This window comes from Struthio camelus, chromosome 4 (genome assembly GCF_040807025.1).
Source record: "Struthio camelus isolate bStrCam1 chromosome 4, bStrCam1.hap1, whole genome shotgun sequence".
In the NCBI taxonomy this organism is placed as follows: Eukaryota; Metazoa; Chordata; class Aves; order Struthioniformes; family Struthionidae; genus Struthio; species Struthio camelus.
The window spans coordinates 47,669,411-47,693,773 of NC_090945.1; the positions used below are offsets into that span (position 1 = coordinate 47,669,411).

The following is a 24,363-nucleotide window of genomic DNA, read 5'->3' on the forward strand; positions in this document are numbered from 1 at the left end:
TTTCAGGTATCCCTCTAGTGTTATTTTTATGACAGTTTGTGAGGAACAGAGCCTCACGCTATGGTAAGCAGGGGGAAAGAGATTTTTCTGTGATTACAAACCACTTCCCTGTACAGCATACAGAACACTTCTGTGAAGGATCACAGGTTTGGAGAACTGGCTCCCACTGCTCTCCCCAGTACCATTTATTAGAGGACTATGTTTACAGATTTCCAGCCAAGTCTTTTCAGTTCATAATGTGATGATTTATTAAAGAGACCCAACTTTGAGAGCCCAATTTGACAATATTTTTACTTGTAAATCCTGTTTCACATGAACAAGAAGTAATGCATCAGAAATTCTGTGATATAGTGTAATTATGAGATACTCTGATTTTGTATCAGTCATGACTATGTAATAAGTACTAGTTACAGAATTATTTACAGAATGCGTCTGTTTTTACTTGGAGGGAAGGGAAGTGTAGAATAACTTAGTTCCAGGTTACACAGAAAGTAAGTAGTCTTTTAGGCTTAATTTACTTTGTAACACTCCAGTTCATAGTCCAACACTCAGAACTATTTCAAATGACCTGTTCAACACCTACACTTACACAGTACTTAAAGGTAGTATGTGAGGGTCACATAAAACAATATGCATGTAAATATACAAAGTGGCCTTCTAACTTGTGGATTCCACTTTGTGTTGCAAGGTCCATCAAATGGCCCTTTTGCAGGGTTGGTGAAACAGTAATAAGTTGGCCATATGTGTCTCTTGTTGCCATGAGTGAGCTTTGGTAATTTATTAGAAGTTAGCCAGAATTTATTATAATCTTTTCAAGAAACTGAACTTTTTCTTTTACCTCCTAATTCTGTGTCTACTCGGTTAGTTGTACGCAGTAATACCAAGTACTTAAAATAAAATGTCAGAAACTTAATTGATTAATGGTGGAGGGAAGCTAAAAAAGGTGGTATGAATTCTTGCTCATTACTTGTACAATTCTGACAGGAGTTTCACAGATTTAAGAAGATAGTGTGGCCTCTGCTTCTGCTATATGACAAATAATTTGCTCAAAGGAGAGGGCTATTAAAGCCATAGGAAAGATAGATGTCACAGTTTTCATTTGTTTTTGTTCTATTTTTCTCCTTAAGAGTCCGAACAGCCAAATTTATTAAGCATCCATGTGTATGGGAAAGCCTGTTTTCTCTCACTGACATGTCAGGTAATGGAGCATGTGGGTTTCTGAGAGAGTGTGGGGAATGGATTAGTTTCTTACTCTCATGAACTGACTTTAGTGTACACATTCTTCTTTTTTTTTTTTTTTTTTTTTACCCTGCCTAAAACATGAAAGGCATAGGCTTCAACTTCTTTTATTACAACCTTTATAAACAGATTGCAAATAAATATTCTCATAAATTTGAAGTTTAGAATATTGCTGAAGTAAAGATATAATCGTATTTCATTAGATTGTTTGATGGACATGGGTCTTTTGTGTCCTATTTCAGTACTGTTCGGATATGGGATTATACACAGGATGCCTGTATAAATGTTCTTAGTGGACATACAGCTCCAGTACGGGGACTGATGTGGAATCCTGAAATTCCTTACCTACTAATATCAGGCAGCTGGGACTATACTATTCGAGTCTGGGACACAAGAGATGGAATATGTTTGGACACAGTTTATGATCATGGTGCAGATGTATATGGTAATAGCATTTTAAATATGAATACTTTATTTCTGTATTATTAAAGTGCATTTCTAAATGTTTTAAATGTGTATAAAATAGTCATTAGGTGATTAGCTAAACGTGAATACATTTTTAAATTTTCTCTCTACTAGGATTAACATGTCATCCTAGTCGTCCATTTACTATGGCATCTTGCTCTCGTGACTCCACTGTGAGACTCTGGTCATTGACGCCTCTTATAAACCCTCTGCAAATAAATATCTTAGCAGATAGATGTTGGGATGAGATTATTGGTAATACAGGTAAGTTAAATTGTACATACTGTTGTTTTAACTTTCTATCTGTTAATATACCATTTAAAAATTATTTTTATGTACTAAACTTCTTGTTTATTAGATCGCGCTGTAGAGTCTGGTGCTCCTCCTTTGCTATGTGGTAAAGTTTCTAGGGATATTAAACAAGAGGTGGAAAAATTGACGGGAAATCCTCGAGGAAAAAAACTAAGATGGTTTTCAGAATGTTTTTCAGTAAGTATTGTGATCTTAAAGGATGTTGTCAGTGTGCCTGTCTTTGTTTTCTTTAGACAGTCTCCAAAACAAAATTTTTTTGCTTTCTTCTTCACTATCTCTCTTAAAGGTTGCTGAGAAAAATATGCAAAAATCATTTCCATCCCTTAACAATTTTGCATGTAAAAACGTGCATAACTGAATTATTTGTCAGTTGTGAGCACCAAATTATCACAAAGGGGAATTGGTGGGATATTTTTAATTTTCCATAGGAAAAGTTTTGATTTGATAAGAATTTGCTACTGGAGAAAGTGAAAAGATTTGTTTCATCAAACTACATTGGAATACTTAGTTTTGATCCATCAAAAGGCAACCTTCATTCTGGATTAAGTTTGAACTGCCCAAGTGTCTGTGTCTGTCAGGACTGCTGGACTGCTGCATCGCCTTCTGGGAGCTGTAGGTCTGGGTCATCTGTCGACTTTGCTCCATTGCACTATAATGTTTCTTAAGAATCATTCCATTCTCTCCTTGCAATTGAATTAAAATGATAAGCTACAGGGTTCCTGCGAGTGCTCAACTAAATGGGAGCTGAACTGGGAGGAGAACGAGAACAAAGATGACCTAGAATTATAGTTAGGGTCAGGCACTGCTGTGATTTAAGTGAATACACTGATCAGCAAAGACCTAACTCATTCCAAAATATTTTTTTTTTCCTAGCTAAATTGAAAGTTATGATTGAGGAAAAACTCTTCAGTTACAAATGCTGAAATATCCTGACCCTTTTATTAAAAAATACATTTTTATGGAATTCCTTATCTTACAAAAATTGTACGTTTTGATGCCCCGTGTTGTTTCTAGACTAAAACTGATGTAAGAATACTAGAATGTTCCAAGAATCAAAACTCCTTGGTGAGCTATGTTCAGCACTTCTTGAGTCAGGTAACTACAGTGCTGTGCTTAATTTGCTAGGAGTAGAATAAAAGCTTTAAGGCACTGAAAAAGGAGGTAATAGCTTTTCCCCAGTAGGATCCTCTGCTTTTTAGCAGTTCAGAAATAATTAGCCTTCCATACTTGTAATCCTGTTATTCTTTAAAAAGCTCCATTAGATCAAATGTTTTATAATTTTCTTTAGTTTTTAACTAGTCATTCTCTCTAGAATTGGTCAAATGGTAACCCACAGTCCTGGAGTGAGAGGGAAGGATTCAAGAGTTAGACCAGTTAAAATGCTTAAAATTTCAAAAAAAACTTTGCTACTGTGGCAGACAAACCTTGAAGTTATTTTCTGTCTGGCCCACCCTTTTGCATTACAGAAGACAATAAACAACTATTTGGGCAGCTCTTGCAGCCCAGCAGCTGAATGTTGTTTCATGCCTGTAGTGACCACCACAGAGATTGTATCCATCTAGGAGCAAAACGGAAAGGTCTAATGGCACGCCCCCAATTATGTGGGCACATAACCAAATACTCATGAATTCGTGTATCTACACGGACTTCAAGAAGACTGAAGGAGTTCTAGCATCTTGAACTAACGCATGTCTTTGTAGTAAAGCTTCTAATGTTGAAATGGTGTAAAATTGTATTTCTTGGAATTGACTGACAAATATTTTTCTAGGTCTTAACAGATTTCGCTTCTCTTGAACATTATTGTATTGCAACTATTTTCCTTTTTTTTTTTTTTTCCTTTTTTTCCCCCTAACAATTACAGCCTCCAGGAGGCAGCAAAAATTTATGGGATTTAGTTGCTGTAATAAAAGGACAGGATGATAGTTTGCTTCCGCAAAACTACTGCAAAGGGATTATGCATATGAAACATCTCCTTAGATTTAGAATGGTAAGTGAAGCATACACGTTATATGAGAATGGTTAATAATTAATTTTATATTTCAGTCTTTAAAAATAACATATAATGTTTTACAAAAGGATCACAATTTATTTTATGTCTGAAGATTTCAAGATGGTTCTGGCACTTCTAGTGGCAATTGTACTGGATCACATATTGCACTGCTTTGGGACATGATTTGTTTTAGCCTTTAAGGCCTTACAGAATATAAGCTTTCTCACTTCTTTTGTCTTGCCGAACTCAGGCTTCCAGAAACGAAGCAAACTGTTTCTCCTGCAAACAACAATCCTACTTTCTCGTTATTCTTTGGAATTCTTCCTTTGCTTCTGAGCTCACATCTATGCATCTACAGTTTTTTTTCCTGTAAAATCCTTCCCAAGATCCACTTCCAACATGATATCTAAAAGAAACGGATAGTAGATGACATTTGAATAAATGTCCATAAGTAGTGTTGTTTAGAGAGGTGGAATTGATTGTTTCTTAAATCCTTTTTTTGCATCTTGTCATTAGTTGTGTACATTTAGTGTTCTGTTTGTACATATGTAACCAGGCGTATAGTTGTAATATGAATGAATAATATATAAAATACCTTGAAAAAATAAATGCTGTTATTTTTGACTTGTCCTGCATTCCATTTTACTCACAGCTTCACAAGCATTAACAGAAATACAAAGTACAAATCTATCAAGCAGCTCTCCAAATAGAGTATATCAAGCTAAGAATCACTTTAAAAAAAAAAAAAAATTCTCTGTATAATACTAGTCTGTTAGAACAATACTTTCTAGCTAAGTATATATGGCTTCATGCATACTCAATGTTAAAATGCTATGTTATTGTTAGTAACTACAAAAGCAGTTTTCAAAATAACGAAAACAAGAAATTGAAAAGAAAGCATAACTACCGTTTGTGCTCTGGAGCCATTTTACCTGCCCCATAATATATACTGTACTTTTATATTCAGTAAGGTCACATTTATTTGATTTTATAAACACAAAGTTTGTAGTTATGTTCTGATAAAGGGACAGAGGAATTCTGGCCTGAAAATGGAGTAGAGGTAGCAGAAGTAAACTTCACAGCTGTCTAGAAGGAGTGCAAAAGGAACCTTCACTATTAGAGATATGCGTCTGAAAAATGACTCAGATGCCAAGGTGAAATTCAAGTACCAGGCTACGAATTTATTTGTAGCTGCCTGTATAAATATGTAACCAGATACACAATTTGTACGGTGTGTGGCTAGACATTCCTGTCAGAGATACTAAATAATCCCATAACCTAACAAGTGGAATAGAGGAAAGATATCTATTAGTATGGATCAGGAAGTATTTAACTTTTGTTGCCTGGGCTAAACACCTGTCGGATGTCACCTGTTATTTGCTACTGTAGGCCATCTGTTTCATGTGAGTGAGGGTGACCTACCTACCTCATTACTCTTAAGTGTTGGGCATTTCTGTTGATAATGATAACGGTATTAATTGCAGCTGCTCTGCTAATACTATGAAGCAAGCAAGCAAAAAAAAAAAATCCACAAAAAACATTTATCTCAGTCAGTTACCCCTATGAGGAAATTCATTCTTGACTCCTGCAGTGCAAGCACTTATGCATTTCATGCATTTATAACTCAAGAAACCTAGAGGAAGTAGGGTAATTGCGTTCATTCTCTGGATCTGAATTAAGTGTTCACATTCATTAAAAGACTTTTTGTCGTCTTTTTGCTGATTCAAAATCCTACTTGAGAGCAGCTAGGGAATTTACTGGCAATTTTAACACGGCAATAATACAAAAGATAGATCACCAAATGGGCAGTAACATAGTTTGATTAAGAAAACCAGATCCTTTGTCTTTCTCAGCAGCTAACATTGGTCTACATTGCAATTTATTTTGATAATGAATGTCCAAAGTTTGTTCTCCATTCGCCACGTATAGTATGGTGAAGCTATTAATAGCCAAACACTGTCACATATCCATTTAAGATACAGTTGAACTAAAAAGTAGGGATTCTTGAAATATGAAGTGAAGCTCACTTTTGCTTTATTTGTGTTAAACGTGACCCTGTTGCTTCTGACTTCAGTAAATTCTCGTCAGACTCTGCCAAATGGACGCATTTACTCTTATCTCTTCAATTGTTACAAAAGTTGTAATGGTTAGGAATAAAGTAGTCATTCATTGGTCATGTGGTTCATGGGGTGTGATAGATCTCGAGGATGCAAGGAACACCAGTTAAGCTTGCTGGCTTTATTCCTTCTTTAGTTGGACTTCTTTACAGTGGTGGTAATTGCCGTTTCCAATTCTGTTTATTTTATGTTCACGTGTATTTATTGAAATTTTAAAAATACCCAGAGATTTTATGGTGGGCATGTAGGTGAATTAGTACTACATAGGAGAAAATGTCTAAGAGTGAAATGAAAATATGTAACAAAGATTAAAGGAAGATAATTGAGAAAAGAATGCATATGGATAACCAAACACTAATACAGTTGCTTTAACAATATAAATAGTTCACTATAATCTCTTCGTTAGTTGTAATCTTCTATCAAATGAGTTTTTTTCTTAAATAATAGTTTTTATATTCCGTTGTAACATGTGGTTTTAATTCATTTATGTCTTAACAAAAATTATTTTTATAACAGAAAACTAATGAAAGTATTTTTTCTTTTTATCAGTCCAAAGCACAAGAACTGACAACAGTAAAAATGTCCAAGTTTGGAAGTGGTATTGGTGCACCAAGCAAAGAGGAGAGGCTTAAAGAAGCTGCAGAAATACATTTAAGATTAGGACAAATTCAGAGATATTGTGAACTGATGGTAGAGCTTGGAGAGGTAAAATATCAGACCACTATTGAAAAACAATAAAATGTAAACATTTATAAAAATGGCTTTGCTTGGGTAGCAACAAAATTGATCATAAATCAAGAATGAGCTTTCTTCGGTTATATTGTTTTTCATATATGCAATTTAACTCATATAGCCTCATAACAAATATATTTTTAATGGAAAAACATTAAAAGTAGTGAAAAATAGAACTACTTATCCGAATAAAATAATCAGGCAAAGTATATTGCTAATTTTTTCTAGTGGGACAAAGCTCTTTCAGTTGCACCTGGTGTATCAATGAAATATTGGAGGAAGTTAATGCAAAGGTAAGATGATAAAAACTGTATTGAATTGTAACTTTTGTCCATTTAAGAAAAAAAGGTAAATAAAGGATGAATGCTAATAACATCAGTTGCATTTATCTTCTATTACAGCATTTTAGTGATGTTACTTTTTTTGTTAATAAACTTTGTGATGGAACGGCTAAGCATTTCAACAAAGGTGTTATGTACAGAAAGCAAATTGAAGTGTTGAGTATAAATTGCAAGTTTTAAACTGGAAATCCTTTAGTGCAATATTCTAGTAGCTTGCAAGTCTTTCAAGATCTGGAGAGGCAGATGGGTTTCAGTGAGCTGTATGTAGCTTAATCTAACACCTGTATCAGAGAGGCAAGTTTAGTGATAAATTATACGTGTAGATCTTTTTTGTTTATTTATTTTTTGTTTAATTAGGAGAGCTGATCAGTTAATTCAGGAAGAAAATGATGATGTCATCCCATACTGTATAGCTGTTGGAGATGTGAAGAAACTAGTTTCTTTCTTTACTTCCAGAGGCCAGCTTAAAGAGGCTCTACTTGTTACACAGGTATTATTATGTAGATGAGCATGAGAGATGCATATAAATATTCATTTCTAAGTCTAAAGAGCACAAGAGTATTTAAAAGGCTAGCTCTGTTCACTTTTGTAAAATGGCTGCATAATTAAACACTTTTGTTTACTTTCGTGTTCTGTTGGCCCATTTTTACTTGGAAACAGTGGAAAGGTATCTCATGCTTAGATATTTTAAGCCTGATTTCTCTAAGCTGGAATCAAATACCCATAATGAAAACTGATACAGTAGTGTGTGGTTGACACTTGAGGTAAAAGATTTACTTGTTTTCTAGGGGTCAGAACTGCCCTTCAACTTTTAAGGCACGTAGGATTTCCCTTGTGTTTCTACCAAGCTCTCGGTTATTCTACTTTCTTTAGAGTCTTTATGGGAAACTGTTCAATTGTAGTAGTAATCAGTATAGGAAATCAAGCTTATAAATGAATGCAAAAAGGAGTACAACAGATTAACAAAACTGTATTTTAAATGCTTTTTTTCTTCTCTTTAAAACACTCTGGTCTTCACAAACACATTTTGGTAGTGAGCTCACTGTGAGTACTAGATCAGTTCCGAAAATATCTAGTATTCGGACATATTTTGGCGTACTTGTGTGTCTCTTCTGCTCCCTAAATCTAAACATGAGTTAAATCTTGCACGCTTTATACACTCGCTGTTTCACTTTTTCTCACTCTTACTTTATTCTTTGTGAGTAATTTTGATGTATTTCATACAGTTTGTGTTTAATAAAGCTTTCAAGAATCATCCCTGGTACATTATCTAATGCCTACTTAATGCCTCTATAATGTTTAGTTGCCTCAAAGGGGGGAACTTGAATAATGAATGTGAAATTGTCTGTATGTATTTTGCTTTTCTTCTGAAGAGTTGTTGTATAGTGCACAGAATAAAACTTTGAGGTATGCTTCAATTCAACAAGTTACTATGTTTGAACCTTAAAGCACATTAAAGCTTTAGAAAGATCTTTAGATTTCTTGTAAGAGAGGCATTACAGGGATTGCTTCTATTACAATTCCTAGAATAGCCCTTTTCTCAAAGGTTTAATCAGATAGTATTAAGCAATAAAAGACAATAATTTTCTTTCCCTTTTAACTGAGCCTTGAGTTTTAGTGTTGTTACCCCAGCTGCACCTGAATGCACAAACCCAGCAAAAGCACGTGAAAGAATCTCAGTTTAATTGCTTCTCCTATAGTGTTAGAAATAATTTATTGCCAAAAACGAACAAGATTCAGCTTATGTTATTATGTAAACCTTTTCAGATCTGGAATTCCCACTAAGGAGTGGTCACAAAGTTCACTCTTCAGTCACAACCATGTGCGTCTAGAGGAGTAAAAAAGAAGGTTTTAGTATTCACTGTCCATTTTAAACTTATTCAAAAGCTGGGAAAATCCTCTGCAAGAAGAATAGGAAGACAGAGGTCTCTTACTTCAGTCAAATTTCTTGTACAGCTGAGTAAAACTAGGCTAAAATTTTGCTATGAATAAGTTTGTTGGTTTAAACATTACCTTTATTGCATTCATCCTTTCGAATGATTGGTTTCCAGAGTGCTTTGTGTGTGTGTTAATGCTTCTTTTTATTCACTTCTAGGCAGCTTGTGAAGGCAATATACAAATGTCACCACTCTCCACAACAGCTGGATCTTCAAATTCTGATGGAAACAATACAGATGATTATAATGAGTAAGTTGTTTGACTTTTTAAATATAAAGACTCATTTTAGTACAGCATATCAAAGGAAATAAACCTTATTGGTTTAATTTGGCACCAGTAATGTAGCATTTGAAAAGGGAGTATTACATTTCCTCATACTTAGTTGGTGGAGACCCCATTATTAACTAACTGATACTACATTAAATAATCCCTCCCATAGTGCCTCCTTCTATGAATTTTTCATATGTATGAATTACAGCTATAAATATTTTTATTTGCTTGGTATTATTTTTATTTGTTTGATTTTTAAGGTGCATTTCCATCCACTTAAATATGTTTAAATATGTAGCTTATTAAAGTAGAATTTTTTGTAAATAGAATAAGATTTAGATTTAGCAAGTATCTTTGAGGCTCTATTTTATGCATCTTCTCCTCCAGAAGGCTCCACTATTTTTTCATCAGTGAAGATTCCAAGAATGTACGCTAATGGCCTAATTTTCATTGTTTGTGGCCACAAAAGAAACCGTCCCTTTCTCCTTGTTAAAACAATACTCAAAACCCTAAAAGGCATTATCAAGCTGGATTTGTAGTAACAAAAGGAGCTTGGAAGGTGTATAGATACTTCATTTACATGTGCAGTTTTTGAGCAAGTAGAGGAATATTCATGCAGAGTTCACAGGTACAGAATGGGTATTCAAACATTTGATTTTTTTTTTTTCCCTGTCAATCTGAAGAGCTCTCCATGCTGGGGTGGATTGTGTAACACTGACAATCTGAATATGCACTGACATAAGTAGTAGACGCAGTTCAAAATGATTGCACTGATGTTGGTGATGTCGTTATCTGTAACTCAAATACCATTACAGAAATTTTAGGGTACAGAAGTACATGTGGCGACTTCTTTATAAACTGATAGCCAAACAACTCCAACCTTTAGGTGATCTTGCAGAATTCATGTTTTGTTATTACAGCCTTCTACATAAGGTCAGTAAAGAACTGGCAGAATGGTATTTCCAGGACGGCCGTGCAATACTTGCAGCATGTTGCCATTTGGCTGTTGAAAATATAGAGGTAATTTTTTTTTAATGTATGTTTTTTAACTGTATATGTATGGAAAGGCCAACATTGACTTCCTTTTTATATATCCCAATGTTAACTGGTTTCTGAAATATAACTACCTCATTCTAAAATGTATTACTTAACCTTAGTATTCGATTTGTATATATTTATATAGAGTTTGACGCTTACAAAATTGAAATCAGTGGCAAAACTCCCCTAATTTGATTAGATTTCACCCTTATTCACAGAAAGACATATGTTATTATTTAAGTGTATCTTAATAAATACAGAATCTTGTTATATCAGAAAATACCTTACATATAAACAGAAGTATTGTTTTTTACTGTTTATATTGTTATGGTAATTCAGCAGATCCATTCAGAATTGGAAATTCATTGTGCTAAAAATATGTAATCTCCACCTTGAGGAATTTGCAATCTAAATATTTAGGTAAACGGGGGAAAAAATCACTACCAAAATGCAGCTGACAATACAGAAACATATTTCATTAAATTTCCTTTTGTTTGTAACTTCACAGATCTTTTTTTTTTTCCCCTTATTCTCTCTGGGTTTTGTTGTTGCTGACCCAGCGTGTTCTTCGTCTTCTATCCCTCCCCCTCGCCACCTCAAACGAGTAAGATTCCATCTTAATGGGCTGTTCGGAGAGAAAGCAGTAATTAACATTTCTATTTCAAAATGGAGATATTTCAAGTTTTGGCATTTTCTCTAACATTTAACATTCTACAATCCCAATCAGCAAGTCCAGTTTCCCAGAGATAATAAGATCAGGAGATTCATCTCTGTTTTTTGAGTTTCCTTTCATCAAAAGAAATGGGAAATATGTACTCTGAATGCTAGTGTTTTACTCAGGACTAAAAGGACTTGGCATTGTGCTTGTTTTATATATATATATATATATATATATATATATTTAAATCTCTTTGAGTGAATAAAGGAAGATTAAGCTAAAGGAAACTTATTTGGTTATTTAAAGACTAATTCACACATGGTACACAATTATTGACTCATTCAAGAGGCCCAAATTTTATGTAGGAGTTTCTTTAATGCATATTTTGTCCTTCTGTGAAAAGCAGTCTCATAAATGAATGTAATGTGGTCAACACAGTGAGTCCCAAAATGCTTGTGTCCCTTAATGATATAATTTTTTTATTGAGCAAGCTTGCCATGGCAAACCTGATTCGTGGAAATGAACTGGAGTTGGCAATCAGTGTGGGTACTGTCTTAGGAGAAAGTGCCGCGCAAGCAACACATTATGCCCTAGAATTGCTAGCAAGAAAATGTATGACAGTTACAACATGGTAAGAATTTCTTACTCCAAAGAAGACTTCTTTTTTTTTTTTTTTTTCTGACAAAACAGTAAAGTTGTACCTCATTCTGAAAACTCTTATGTAGACCAAATCACTATGGACAGGTAGATTTCTGCTTGAGTAAGATTTGCAGGATTAGACCAATGATGCACAGAGAACACAAATATTATACTTTAATCTCAAAATACGTGACATATGTATTGTAAATGAGTGAAGACTCCTTGTCTTACAGAGGCCCGTCATGTGAAGCCTGCTGAAACAGCCAGATTTTATGCTTGGGCAAAAACAAGCTTAGTAGCTCCTAGTCTGTACTGGGTGAAAATGAAGAGAGGTTTTCAGACAGAGTAAGGCTAGAATTGAATTATAAAGTCAAAGGGAACAGGAGCTTAACTAGGATCTATGGAGTGATTTTAAGTACTTGAAAATCGAAACACCTAAGAAGCCAAGGAATTATTTTATATTGGTATTGGGAATACAGGAGAGCTGAAAACTTTCAGGAGGAAGCAGGTTTACTGTTTAGCTCTGCAGGAGTAGGCCGTTTCTCTATTCCGTATAGGGGAAACTTCACATCTCTGTTAAATTTTCTCCTTCTCCTTGTGGTGGTTTTACTTTGAAGTATACAATTCTGGTCTATTTTTGTCTACTAGTGAAAAGCAGAAAATCATACTAAGGTATGTTTGGCAGCTGTTCAGGTGCTTTGAGAATTAACATTCAGTAGATAGAAGTGCTTAAACAGATATTGTAATCCAGCCTCAGTTTTGCTGCTAAAGTTAGTATTTGTTCAAGTACTTAGAAGTAGCCTGTGAGAAACATAATAGAACTCCTGTCTACAAAGAGGAGCCTAAGTTGGCCTAAGTTAGACAATGAAGCATTTCAGGAAGAAGTGTAACAAGAAAAGGTTGACTTATTGCTTTTACTTTACCATGGTTTGGCATGTGCAAACTGCAACAATTGTAACAGAGTTGTTCTGGCACCTTCCACATTCAGCTTTTAAAGCTCTAGTCTCTGAAGCTCTTTCTCTAGTTTCCTTGCCATCATTGTGAGGAGCCTCTGATAGGAAGCAGTGAAGGTGAAGTTAAGGAAAAGAATGTGGATTTTTTCTGTTTTCATAAGTAAAACTTCTTCCAATCCTTAGCACTGTAACAAATGCTTGGAATAGTACAGCATTTATAGGTAAATATGTACCTGAGATGGCTGTGAACTTAGGATATGTTCACACAGAAGTCTGCTTGAGTATACGTGATATAATTTTAAGCTAGTGTGCTGTATGTTGCCCAAATACACATCTATCTTTGTCAGTAGGTTTCATATTCTATACAGCACGCCTATTACAGCTGTACCCTGCAATCCTGGATTCTAATTTGCAGTTGTTACAGTATATTTTTCAATTACATGGAAAAGATCAGAGATTCCTGAATCTCTTCATATTTTTCAGTAAAGAGATACTGACAGCACAGTATAGCATCCTTTGGTCCTCAGCATGCATAAAATCATGTGTGGGGAAGTCAAAACTCAAGGACCTCTGATATTTGAAGGGTTCCCTGTTTATGTACTAATTTTTATGTTTAGCAGTATCCACCAACTGGAAGCATTTTGTTGTAGCGACCTCACAGAATACCGAAAGATCCTTGGTTAGTTGATGATGAAACCAGTTATTGGTGGAATGTTTTCTTAGAAGCGTTCTAAATAAAAAACAAACAAACAAACAAACAAAAAATCAAAACTAAATACACATTCCCAGCCTTTCAAATCTACCACCACTGGAAAACCTGTGAGTATTTAAAAACACTGTCTTCATTTTATTTGTGCTTAGCACCTAAATACTGCTAAGAGGGACTTCCTTCTGCTATTTACAAGACTAGCCATAATTTTACTTGAAATACTGAATTTGGCATGTCCAGACTCAGCCATCTGATTATTTTGGGTTTTTTACTGGCAATGTTTTCAGTTTTGATTCTTTAAAAACATTCTAGGGCCTTTATGTGAATAGGTTTCTTTGGATTTTTTTTAGTAAATATTTGATTTCAGTCTCCAGCAGAGCAATTTCTAATCACTTAATTTTTTTTTTAATCGCCTGTGTAGGTCAGCACATGTAACTGATCTTGAAAATAGGTTAAAATTTTGTGAAATACACTATATTGTAAAGGGCCTTTCAGTACCTTGGAAAAGTGCGTATTGTGTATTAATGACATAGCAGATTGTCATCTAAAGACCTGAAGACCTTTTGGCATTTGTTTAGATTTTCAGATGGCAATGGAATGATTTTTGTTGTTGTTGTTACACAAAGCTAGGTAATCTGACTCATAGGTTTGCTATTGTAATTTAATTGTTGTCTATTAGATTTTTCCTTTGTAAAGTAAAACTGCATAACAAAATTGTTCATTACTGTTTCAATGTCTTCCTTTTAGCTTTCCGTCAGTTGGATACAGGTATTTAGCTCATTTCTAGAGCTAGAGATTTGAAAAGCATGCAACTTTTCTAATAAAATTTAAACTAAGTGTCTTCACTTTTTAATTCTGATCAGTGCTTGGAAGTGGGATAGCAAGCAGTTGCAAATATTAGACAGTAACTTACTTCAATTTTTTTTTTTTTTTTTAGCCAAGGACTGCATTCTGAAAATGCAAGGGAACTCAGTAGGAGTTTTTGCCTTACACAGAGGCAAATCATAGTTGATTTTGTGGGTCACAGGAGAAATGTTGCTTGCATAAGTGTAGGAGAGTCACAAAACAACCAAGATAATCAAGTTATTAAAAGTTCAATAGAATAGTTCTTTCAAAAGAATTTATTAATACTGGAATGTGCACCTTGCTGCTGTTTCTTATGTAAAATAGGGGTAACAAATAGTGAGAGGTAGAGAATATTTCAGAAATGGCAGTTTGCTAAAACACAAATTCCCTTTCAGGTAGATAAAAGTAGGTATCACATTCTTTTCTTTTATAATCTCTGTTTTTTAATGTCACTGAAGCAGTACTCATTCTGAATGACTGAGAGATGCTTGATGTTGATGTCATAGTGCTCTAGATAGAAGCCATTTACCTTTCGATGTTCTGGAAGTTTGGCTGGGAGTATGGGTTCATGACAAGGTGTTCAAATCAGAGAGATCCTACTCTCCCTTACCATCCCTGTTCACGTATTCCTCCAACCCACTTAGAGGTGATTTGGAAACTTGTATTCACAGCTGTTTAATTCAGCTCACTAGAGCAACAGAAAATTAACACATACCTTCCCAAAAAAGATGATTATTTTTTGCCGGTTAGTGAGCCGAATCTTCTTACCTTATGATCATATGAGCATCAGAGGGAGATGCATCATAAGAGAGAGGATCATGCCTTTGAAAGTAGGAACAGACCTGTAGAGAGGAAAGTGGAGATCAGAGAAGGAAGAAGCAGAACATCCCTCAGCAGGCCTCAGTGAGCTTTTGAATGAAATCTTGAGCCTCATTTTTTTTGAACCAAAAATATAGTCTCAGAGAATGAGGTTGTTTCTGCTCTTACCTGAAAATAGTGCTTGTTCAATAAATTCCTCTTTAGAGAAGGAGTGTAAAAAAGAAAAAAGTTTTCTCCTATTACAAACCACGAAGAGTAACTATCAAATGTCTTCTTCTGTTTGCACAGGGATTTAGCAGCTGATCTTCTTATGATGATTCCTGATAATAAACTGCAGTTAGTAAAACTATGTGCTTTTTATCCTGGATGCACAGCAGAAATAAATGACCTACATGAAAAGGTACAATAAAAAATAGTTTATCTCAACGCTTGCATGAGGTTCATGTATTGATTTGTTTCTCAGTTTTAGAGTGTTTAGGGACATATACGTTTATAGGATGAATTTATCGCTAATAATCTTACACATTATGCATTTAATATCTTTTTCTGCTCTTTTTTGTTCAGGCTTCGTAGAATTTATTTTCAGTATAGCACATTAGCAACTTTAATTATTTAATCCTACTATGTGTGCAGTATTTCCATGGCACAGGCTACCTCCAGAAGTAGCTTATGATCTTCAGAATTCCCTATCAGTAGAACTTAAAACCTCCTCATAAGTGAAGTGCAGCCTAATAAGGATCAGTTTTCTGTACAGTCCTGATTTATTGTATGTCTTGGGTCTATGGTCTGCTTAAATCCTCACGTGCCCTCTTCAGTAGTGGAAGAGTCTAATCTACTAACCTCCTTAATGTTTAACCCTGACTGTGCATATGTTAAACAGAGTTAACAAGTTCACAAAAACATTAGCAATGAAAATAGACATTAGTCATATATTAGTTGCTGAAACTCCTGGAATGTTGTTCTCTGGTCTAGATAACTTTCTTGATGCGGATTACATGCACATATTTCCTTCAGACAATGAGTTATCTTTCAGAGAGAGTTTGATCTTATTATGCTACATGCAGAATTAAGTAGTTCTGTGCATCTTATTAGAATGTTCAAGCAATTATATATTTCTTTGTTTTCTAGTGTAATCTTCCTGATGTAGAAGAATGTATGCAACTAGCAGAGACAATTCAAGCAGACGGAGATGTATTTGAAGCTATAAAGTACTATCTGTTAAGTACAGAACCAGAAAAGGCTCTCCCTATTGGCATACAGTATATCAAAGGTAGATACCTGGATGAAGAAACTTACCTGAGCATAAGTCATTTGTATAGCTTGCCTCTTCAGATATTTCTTTTGTTTCTATTTTTCAACAGAACAGCTTCGTGGCTCAGATTGGACTTTAGATTCAGTCTGTCCATATCTTGATCTTCTAAGTTACATACGCACTGAACGATTAGTGTTGCATAAATGTAGCGAGTGAGTATTTTTTTCCATACTTATAAAAGTGGAAGTTTCATTAAAAGAAACTTCTGGAATCCAAAAATGTAGGTGTTTGCTGTTGGTAGCATCTCTTTTGACCAAAAGAGGGATACAAACAAATTGCAGCAAGCAGGCTAACTCCCAGTCTGGAGAATAGAATGTGGAATTTTTCCTACACGTTCAAAGTTTAGTAAGAAGTAAAAAAAGATACTTCATTGCTGCTTTCCCTTTGTGGTATTTACAACGGATGAAGAAATTTTCTTCTTATTTGAAGAAGCTCACTTTGATCAGCTCTGGTTTCAGTTGCCTGAAGAAAAAGAGCAGTGGTGCCACACCTAATACAAATTTTTATGTCAAAGTGTTAAGGAAATTAGAGCTGTTGCTCTCAAAATTAACTCTAAAATAGTTGGATTGCTATGTCTTACCTGTAGGATGGGTAGTCAACCTATGCTTGTGGCTTCACAGGAGTGCATGTGAAGAATTGAAAGGAACAAAAAGCTTAGCTTGTATGGCCTTTGGGGAAATTGAAGAAATTGTCCCACGTGTTCATGTGGTTTTCAACTGCATTTACATTTAAAGTTTTATCACAGTAAAAGGTCTGAGTGCTTTTTTTTTTTTTAATTTTACAAATTTGTGGTTGCCTGTGCGCTCAGTGACCGTGCTTTGTGCCTGCTATTTAAAGTGAAACTTAATAATTGAGGTCAGCATAAAGCAGGTGAAGTCTGTCTTAACAGTTATATCACAAAGAAAGTAAGCATAATGAGCCAACATATATTCCCCACACTAGACATGCAGATAAGCTACTATTTAAAGTCATATATTAGAATATTAGTTTGTGTAGGGTTTTTGTAAATGCTTGAGATGTGTTTCCATTTACAGATTTCGGAATGAGTTGCTGATTTTGTGTGGTTACGTTGGTGCTTTGCTTGCTATCAGAAGACAGTACAATAGCATTGTACCTGCACTTTATGAATACACAAGGTAATATAATTATTGTATTTTCAGTAACATCTCAATCCCTATTATGGTATATACCTTACATAATCCCAACTCCCAAAATTTGAAAAGCTGAGATTCCAATTCTGTTAGAAAGTTACAAGGGTGTACAAGTGTGTACCCATGCCTGCAAGTACAGCTTTCTTTGCTGTCTTTGTGCGTCATACAAGTAGAAGACTCTGGTGTAGTGCAACTAGTTGCGAAACCGGTATTTCAGTCAAACCCTTAGTCTTGTAGAAAAGGAAATTTTTAAAGTAGATAAGTATTCAGCATTTCCTCCATGCGTAATTGTATGTTCAGAGTTGTAGTTTTCACTTTGTATATATGTGTAACCCATTTTCCAAGACTTGCTCAGTAGTGACAAGGACATGGGTCAAATTTAAGGAGTCATAACTGAGCGCTCACTTCAATCCCACCAAGAAACTTGACTGGACCTTTTGGTGCTCAGTGAGCTAGTATTCCTTATTTGTAGGCATGAATCAGTTGGTACTAGTTTATTAAACAGCATCTTCCTCAAAGGAGGAAGATTAAGACAATGAAAGATAAATAAGCTTGCATACGATAGCTTACTATTCCTTCTCAAAATATATCACAATTACTTAGTTTTCTTCTCTGATTTGGTAAGGCCACTGCTGTCCCACTGACTGATTCCTATCTCTTGTGGTAACCTCTCCCTCACAAGCTGGGATTGTCAAATTTTATGGTTTTGTCACCTGTTCTGCAGGGTGACAAGGCCAGGTCCACGATGTCACTGATTTCATGATGTAAGCTGCTTTGGCGTTGCTCCAGTTGTTAAGGCTCTGCTAGCTGTTCTAACTGAACACTTACAGCTTTGCTAACAACTTCTGCTAATTTAGCTCTTCCACAAGAATAAATGCTGCATATATGTTAAATCCAGTTCTTTAGCACCTTTCTAGAATTGTAAACTTTCCTACAGCTCCTGGTGTTTCAAGAGAATTGCCTCCCAAGAGTAGCAAAACAACATAAGTAAACTTAATATGCTTTAGGTCTGTGTTTGCCATTTTTCTTCAACTTCTTTCCATCAGATGTCAACGCAGCACTGCTTTCCTCTTAGCTACCCTCTTCCCTGGTACTTAGGGAAGCAGTAGAGAAGGGGGAATGTTTTTCTTTCTTTTCTGAACCAGCAGGCTTACATATGGAAAAGAATGAGTAAAATATATGCTTTTACAGAAGGACTATTCTGATTTGGAAACCGGTAAAAAGCATTCTTTCAGACTGTTTGTGATACTTCGGCTGTCAAGCATTAAGTTTTCCTGGGATTTAGAGAACTTTAGAACAACACTGCTTGAAAATTTTTCTCTGACTCCCACTATTTTCAGGATTCATAGGTTGTTGGGGGTTTTTTGTTTGTTTTGTTTTTTTAGATTGCAGCCGGCTTAAACTCGGCGCTTACATGCTAAACTTGGATGCTTTCTTAACGGCATCCTGACTGAAACAGAAGTTTGCTGAATTAGGCCAAGTGAAAACTGTCCCTTGTGTTATATTTTGATAAATAAGGAATACATCTATTGCAACCTTTTTGAAATTGTTTTCCACAAGTAATCAGATGAAACAAGACTATCCTAGACCGTGTACTGAACCATATCACTCTAACTGCATTTTTTCCCACATCTATTATTTTTAGAAAGAATGCGCTCTTAATTTCAGTGAAATTGTCATTATTAAGAAATAAAAGCATATACAGCATTAAAATATAGAAAGGCCTCAAAGAATAGAAATAAAGACAAATTTAAAAGGTGTACTTTTATATCTAGGAATTTAATATTTCCACAGTTTATTTATAAAGAAGGATCAGATGTTACACTTATATTCAATCAAAAGTAGTTTTATATTACTATTGTCTGTTTTTCTTTTAAGAAACTATTTATTGTTAGAATTAGTTTGGACTTGAATTCTTTTCATTCCTTTTCAGTCAGCTTTTAAAAAGACGGGAAGTATCTGTACCTTTGAAAATTGAACAGCTCTCTGAGGAGTTAGATGCATGGAGAGCTTGTACTCAATTAGCCAAGTAAGTGCAAAATATAAAATTATGAGTGAAATTACTAGCATTTAAATGTCCTAGTTGTTAATACAATATTTATTTGCTTTATATAATCTGAATATGAATGTAAAAAATGAGGTCTCTGTGTGTCTAATTCCGAATGCAAATTAGAACGTGTAGTTCAAAACTAAGTATCTTTTGTTCACAGGCCTACTGATGAATTGCCAGGCACCCCGCCATCTGAATCACAGAAGACGGTGTATTCAGTATTGGCAACACGAATACAAGAAGAGCCTCTGAAAGGAATGGTTGGGCCAGACTATGTCACTGGATCAAATCTTCCTAGTCATTCAGATGTTCACATCTCTTGTTTGACAGGGCTAAGGATACAGGTACAGCTAGATGTAAGGTTGCCATAAATCTAAGGTTTGTCCATCATTTGCAAGGAAGCATGTCTTCCCTGTTGTCACAGTAGCAGAAGAGGACAGGTGCAGAGATCTGCTATATAAGAAAGGCCGTATAAAGAATCATCCAATCAAATAATTGTGTGGTTGTCCAGTTCAAAACTTAAACTTCTGTGGGAAAGACAAAATTCTTCTACCAAATGTTCTGTCTGTCATTGCTTATTACCTCATCACGTTTTAAATGAAAACAGGAGATGTTTTATTTTCAATCCTATGTTGCCGTTATTCTGTTGTTAGTATAGTATGCATTTCCATAACAATAAATAAAGTTTATACTTGATTGATTAAAACCAGTTATTAGAAGGCTAGATATTCATCACTTGAATATATTGAATGTATACTAATCCTTACAACACCCCTTTGCTATATGTTATTATTTCCATAAAGAAAAAATTAGCAGGGCCTGAAAACACTGTACTAAGGCTCCTTTCTCCAAGTAGTGCCTCCGTGTGGCACTGTCTTTTATGTAGCTGAGTCTGTTTCCTCTATCCAATGCAAGATGCCAGCCCAAAGAGTAAATAACAAGGTTGTTCTGGGATTGAGAAGCATAGTTTTGCATCAGAATCTGAAGACGCAAAATATTAGCAAGAGCTTTGAGGAAAGCAAGATTCACAACTGAGCCCCCTAAAGTCCAAAAAACGTTATTGCCAATATTTGCACGTTAAACCAGTGGTCTCTGCTGTGGCTCAGAGGAAAATGTTTCAACATTGCTAACAGATACTGGAAGCTGCCACTGTTAGAATCCGCTTGATGAGAACAGCAGATATGATATCACCAGCTTATCTACAAAATTCTTCTGTCTGGATGAGTGAATGTTAGGGATCACTGCTTTAGCCATGCAGGTCAGCTCACAGTATTTAGTTAGCTTTAAGGTATAATATCCCAATTACTTGATTTTACAAGTTTTCAGTGGCAAATTCAGAGAGTGTGCCTCTGTAAGAAGGCACTTAAAAACCTTGCAGCTTTGAGATAGTATTTTGCCAAATGAAGGAATTAGCAAAGAGCTCTCTTTCCATCAAATAGATTTAATACTTTGTCCTTCATGCTTTTTATAGTGAGCACCTGAAATTATTCTGTGGAATGCATGTAGACTCCATATTTTCAAAGAGTTCATGGACGCACTATGTCCTTTTTTTGTAGATGGAGAAACATGGGGAACACCACAGATAATGACATTACAGTGACATAACATGTTTTTTCCTTTAAAATGTGCTTATCTCAGACTCTAATTCAGGGTAGATTTAATTACAGAATAGTTGACAAACATATATAAAATACAACAATTATAATAAAATCAAGCTAAAAATGGTAAGAATTAATAAGTTTGGGGCCTACACATTTTAGAACATAATCGGTTTGCCTAATAATTACATTTTTCTAAATTAAGTATCAGAGCTTTAATTTGACTGGATACTATTTTTGCCTGAGTGCAGATAATAAAGATAAATATGGTTTTCATGTCCTCAGATAAAACTGAGATTAAAAACTCTTTTTTGTAGTAAGGTTTATGCAATGTATGTTTTCTTTTTTCTTCCCTCCCTAAACATTTTCACTATACAGGGTCCAGTGTTCTTCCTCGAAGATGGAAAATCTGCTATTTCACTGAACGATGCTTTGATGTGGGCCAAAGTGAATCCTTTTTCACCATTAGGAACAGGAATACGACTTAACCCGTTCTGACGAGATATTTTCCACTCTACTTTATAGTGCTTAAAGTAACACGCTGGAGGTTAATATTGATTTCACCTCGATTATCAAAGGCATAAAGATGGCAGTTGATTCTTCCTGAAGGAAAATTACTTGGACTTTGCAAATTATAAAAAGAGAACAAGAAAAAGATTTTATATATATATATATATATTTGTTGATAATCCAAAGAAAAAGGTATTTGAGAATCCAAAGAAAAATGTCCTACTTAATTGACAGCCATGTCTTTTTTTTTTGTAATGCAAATGCTGTTGTCAGCCAATGCAGACATATTTCAGTTATTTTTGTGTAAACAAATGCCTTGTAAAGCAAGTAGGCAAATATCTGCACATTATTAAAATACTGGTATAATGGAAACTGTGAAATTAGTGAATACATTTTTAAATATGTAAGAATAGAATGACTTAAGGGTAGCCACTGCAACCTATTTTTAGGATCATCAGAATCCTGCAGCTGAGTTTCATACACTGTGTTCCCGTTTTTATTTTTAATGAATTGTTAGTAGATGGGTTTCTATAACAAAGGTAAAATTTAAGTACTTAAGATGATTTTTTCATCTATTAAATATTATGCTTTAACAGCCGTACAGAAATGTTTACTAATGGTTTGTTTAGATATGTTTGAATATCTAGATTATAATACTCTATTTTCTGATAAGTTCACCTTTGGCAACTCTCCCCCTTATACTTCCACTGGAAGCTAAAAGGTATTTATAAACTTTTTTTTAAATAAATGGTTTGTAAAGAAAAAACAACAAATGTATTTAAATTATTTCAATACGTTATATATATTTAAAATATTTGTTTTCTTTCTATATTTTGTATTAGTTGTAAACATGCAGATAGCATGAAGGCCCAGACACAAATATTTGGCCATATATTTTTATTTACTAATGCTGTGCTAAAATGGGAAGAGAATTATGGCAATAGACTGTACTTAAATTTTAAAACTGTATATAATATAACATTTAATCATAAGGCAAATCTTAGAATCAGATTTATCTGTCTAGAAGATCCCTTGGCTGTATTCTTTATTATAGCAGTTGATGGCACACAAGCAGAAATTTACATGACCTGTTGTTACGTTTTCTGCTGCTGCTTTAAAATAAATGTTAAAATCCTAATAGTTATATAAAAAAAATGCAATTAAAAAAAAGGCAGAACTATTTCTAAAGAAACTTATGGAACTGGAAATAACACAAAGTCTCTTTTGGTAGACATAATATAATCCTCAACAGATGGGTAAGCAGTGCCCTCATTTAACCAACCAAAACACAGAAACAATCAAGTATTCTGCCAAAGCCAGAAAGCTTGAAAGAAATTAGAACTCAGTAATTCTTTTTTTTTTCTTCTCCCTTTATCTTTAGAAAGATAAAATTTCATTCTGTCAATGTTCTAGAGTATTGTTATATGATTTCTGGTGTAAGACTATATTGAAAAAAAAAACTTAGCTGTTTTATAATCTACACAGAAATACTTAAGTGTTGCAGGAGAATGTTCTACTTTTTGCAGGTGTTGTTTGGAAAATATTTTCCTTTGTTTAATCATATGGAACCCAGGGAATGAGAGTTGCATTTCAGAAATAAAAATTCAGTTAGTAAAAGAATTTTCCAGCAGTCAGTATCTGATGAATTGCTTTTGTCAAATGAAAGATCTGTTACCTTTTAGCAGATGAATCATATGTCCTTGTATGTAATAGCTGTAAATACAAATTTAGCAAGCAAAGGTAAGAACTGAATATGCAGCCCTGTTTTTGATTATTAGGATCTGAAGGACTGATACAACTGCCACTCTGCTATACTTCAAATCTCTTTTTGCATCCTAAGAATTCTTACTGCTATTTCACAGTCTGAACATCTTACAGCATGTAGTACAACTGCATCAATTTGTGGAGTTGTGCCTTAACGTGGAATCTGAGACAAGTCTACTCCCTCTTTAGAGCGATGATTCGTATTTTTTTCCTTGTTGAAATGTGAAAATTAAGTCAAAGGGCACTTTTTTTATATTAGGAATCTGTCAGGTAGCAGTCATTGTGGGAAAAAAAGAAGTTGCATTTTCTTTAAGGTAGTTTTACCTCATGTGGTGAGTGAGGGAAACACACACAAAAAAATTGTTGTGTCTACTGTTAAAACTGTGGTTGCAACTGTCGAAACATAAATGCATCATTTTCAACTATAATTTCAGATTGCTAATATGTGATTTCATTGTCTGGCACAGCTAGTCAAATATAGTTATTTCTCTTTAACATTAAAGAATCCTTTGTCTTCAAATGATTGTTTGACTCTTCTGTGAAAGTCAGTATTTCTGTTTTACTGAAGAAAGTTATCAAGCAATCTAGCTAATGCTTTTAAATTACTATAAATCTCAGTGTACCTGAGATAAGCGTTTAACAGTTAGCCCTAAAAAAATCAAATGTGGTGTTCTGTTTAAAGAATCTGACCAACATTAATGACACGCTTTCAAGCTTCACAGGCTATAATCAAATGTGACATCCTCAGAGCAGAACACTTTCCTAGCTAGCTTCTAATACAAAAAATACATCATGCTGTGAACTCTTCCCATTTGGAAGACTTCTTTTAAAATTTTATATGGCACTTTAAACCAGTGTTGTTGAAGAAAAACGTTTGTTGGGTAAAATTATTAAATACAGAATTACAACAGT

The 24,363-nt window shown here is 34.6% G+C and overlaps 1 protein-coding gene across 5 annotated transcripts in view; it reads left to right on the forward strand.

The window, feature by feature from the left end:
• Positions 1-24,317, forward strand: part of WDR17 (WD repeat domain 17) — a 62,889-nt gene extending 38,572 nt beyond the window's left edge. For 4 of the 5 annotated variants that reach the window (XM_068942528.1, XM_068942527.1, XM_068942524.1 and 1 more), the window contains exons 13-30: positions 1,482-1,684; positions 1,819-1,968; positions 2,063-2,193; positions 3,878-4,003; positions 6,673-6,828; positions 7,084-7,148; positions 7,554-7,686; positions 9,292-9,383; positions 10,325-10,424; positions 11,592-11,731; positions 14,149-14,169; positions 15,355-15,466; positions 16,195-16,336; positions 16,428-16,530; positions 17,413-17,514; positions 19,463-19,558; positions 19,740-19,923; positions 21,556-24,317. In XM_068942528.1, coding sequence (XP_068798629.1) covers positions 1,482-1,684; positions 1,819-1,968; positions 2,063-2,193; positions 3,878-4,003; positions 6,673-6,828; positions 7,084-7,148; positions 7,554-7,686; positions 9,292-9,383; positions 10,325-10,424; positions 11,592-11,731; positions 14,149-14,169; positions 15,355-15,466; positions 16,195-16,336; positions 16,428-16,530; positions 17,413-17,514; positions 19,463-19,558; positions 19,740-19,923; positions 21,556-21,675 — 2,176 coding nt within the window. In that variant the 3' untranslated portion in view covers positions 21,676-24,317. The remainder of the gene's footprint in view (positions 1-1,481; positions 1,685-1,818; positions 1,969-2,062; positions 2,194-3,877; positions 4,004-6,672; positions 6,829-7,083; positions 7,149-7,553; positions 7,687-9,291; positions 9,384-10,324; positions 10,425-11,591; positions 11,732-14,148; positions 14,170-15,354; positions 15,467-16,194; positions 16,337-16,427; positions 16,531-17,412; positions 17,515-19,462; positions 19,559-19,739; positions 19,924-21,555) is intronic. The other variant, XM_068942525.1, reaches the window with a different exon arrangement.
• Positions 24,318-24,363: the final 46 nt, after the last annotated feature.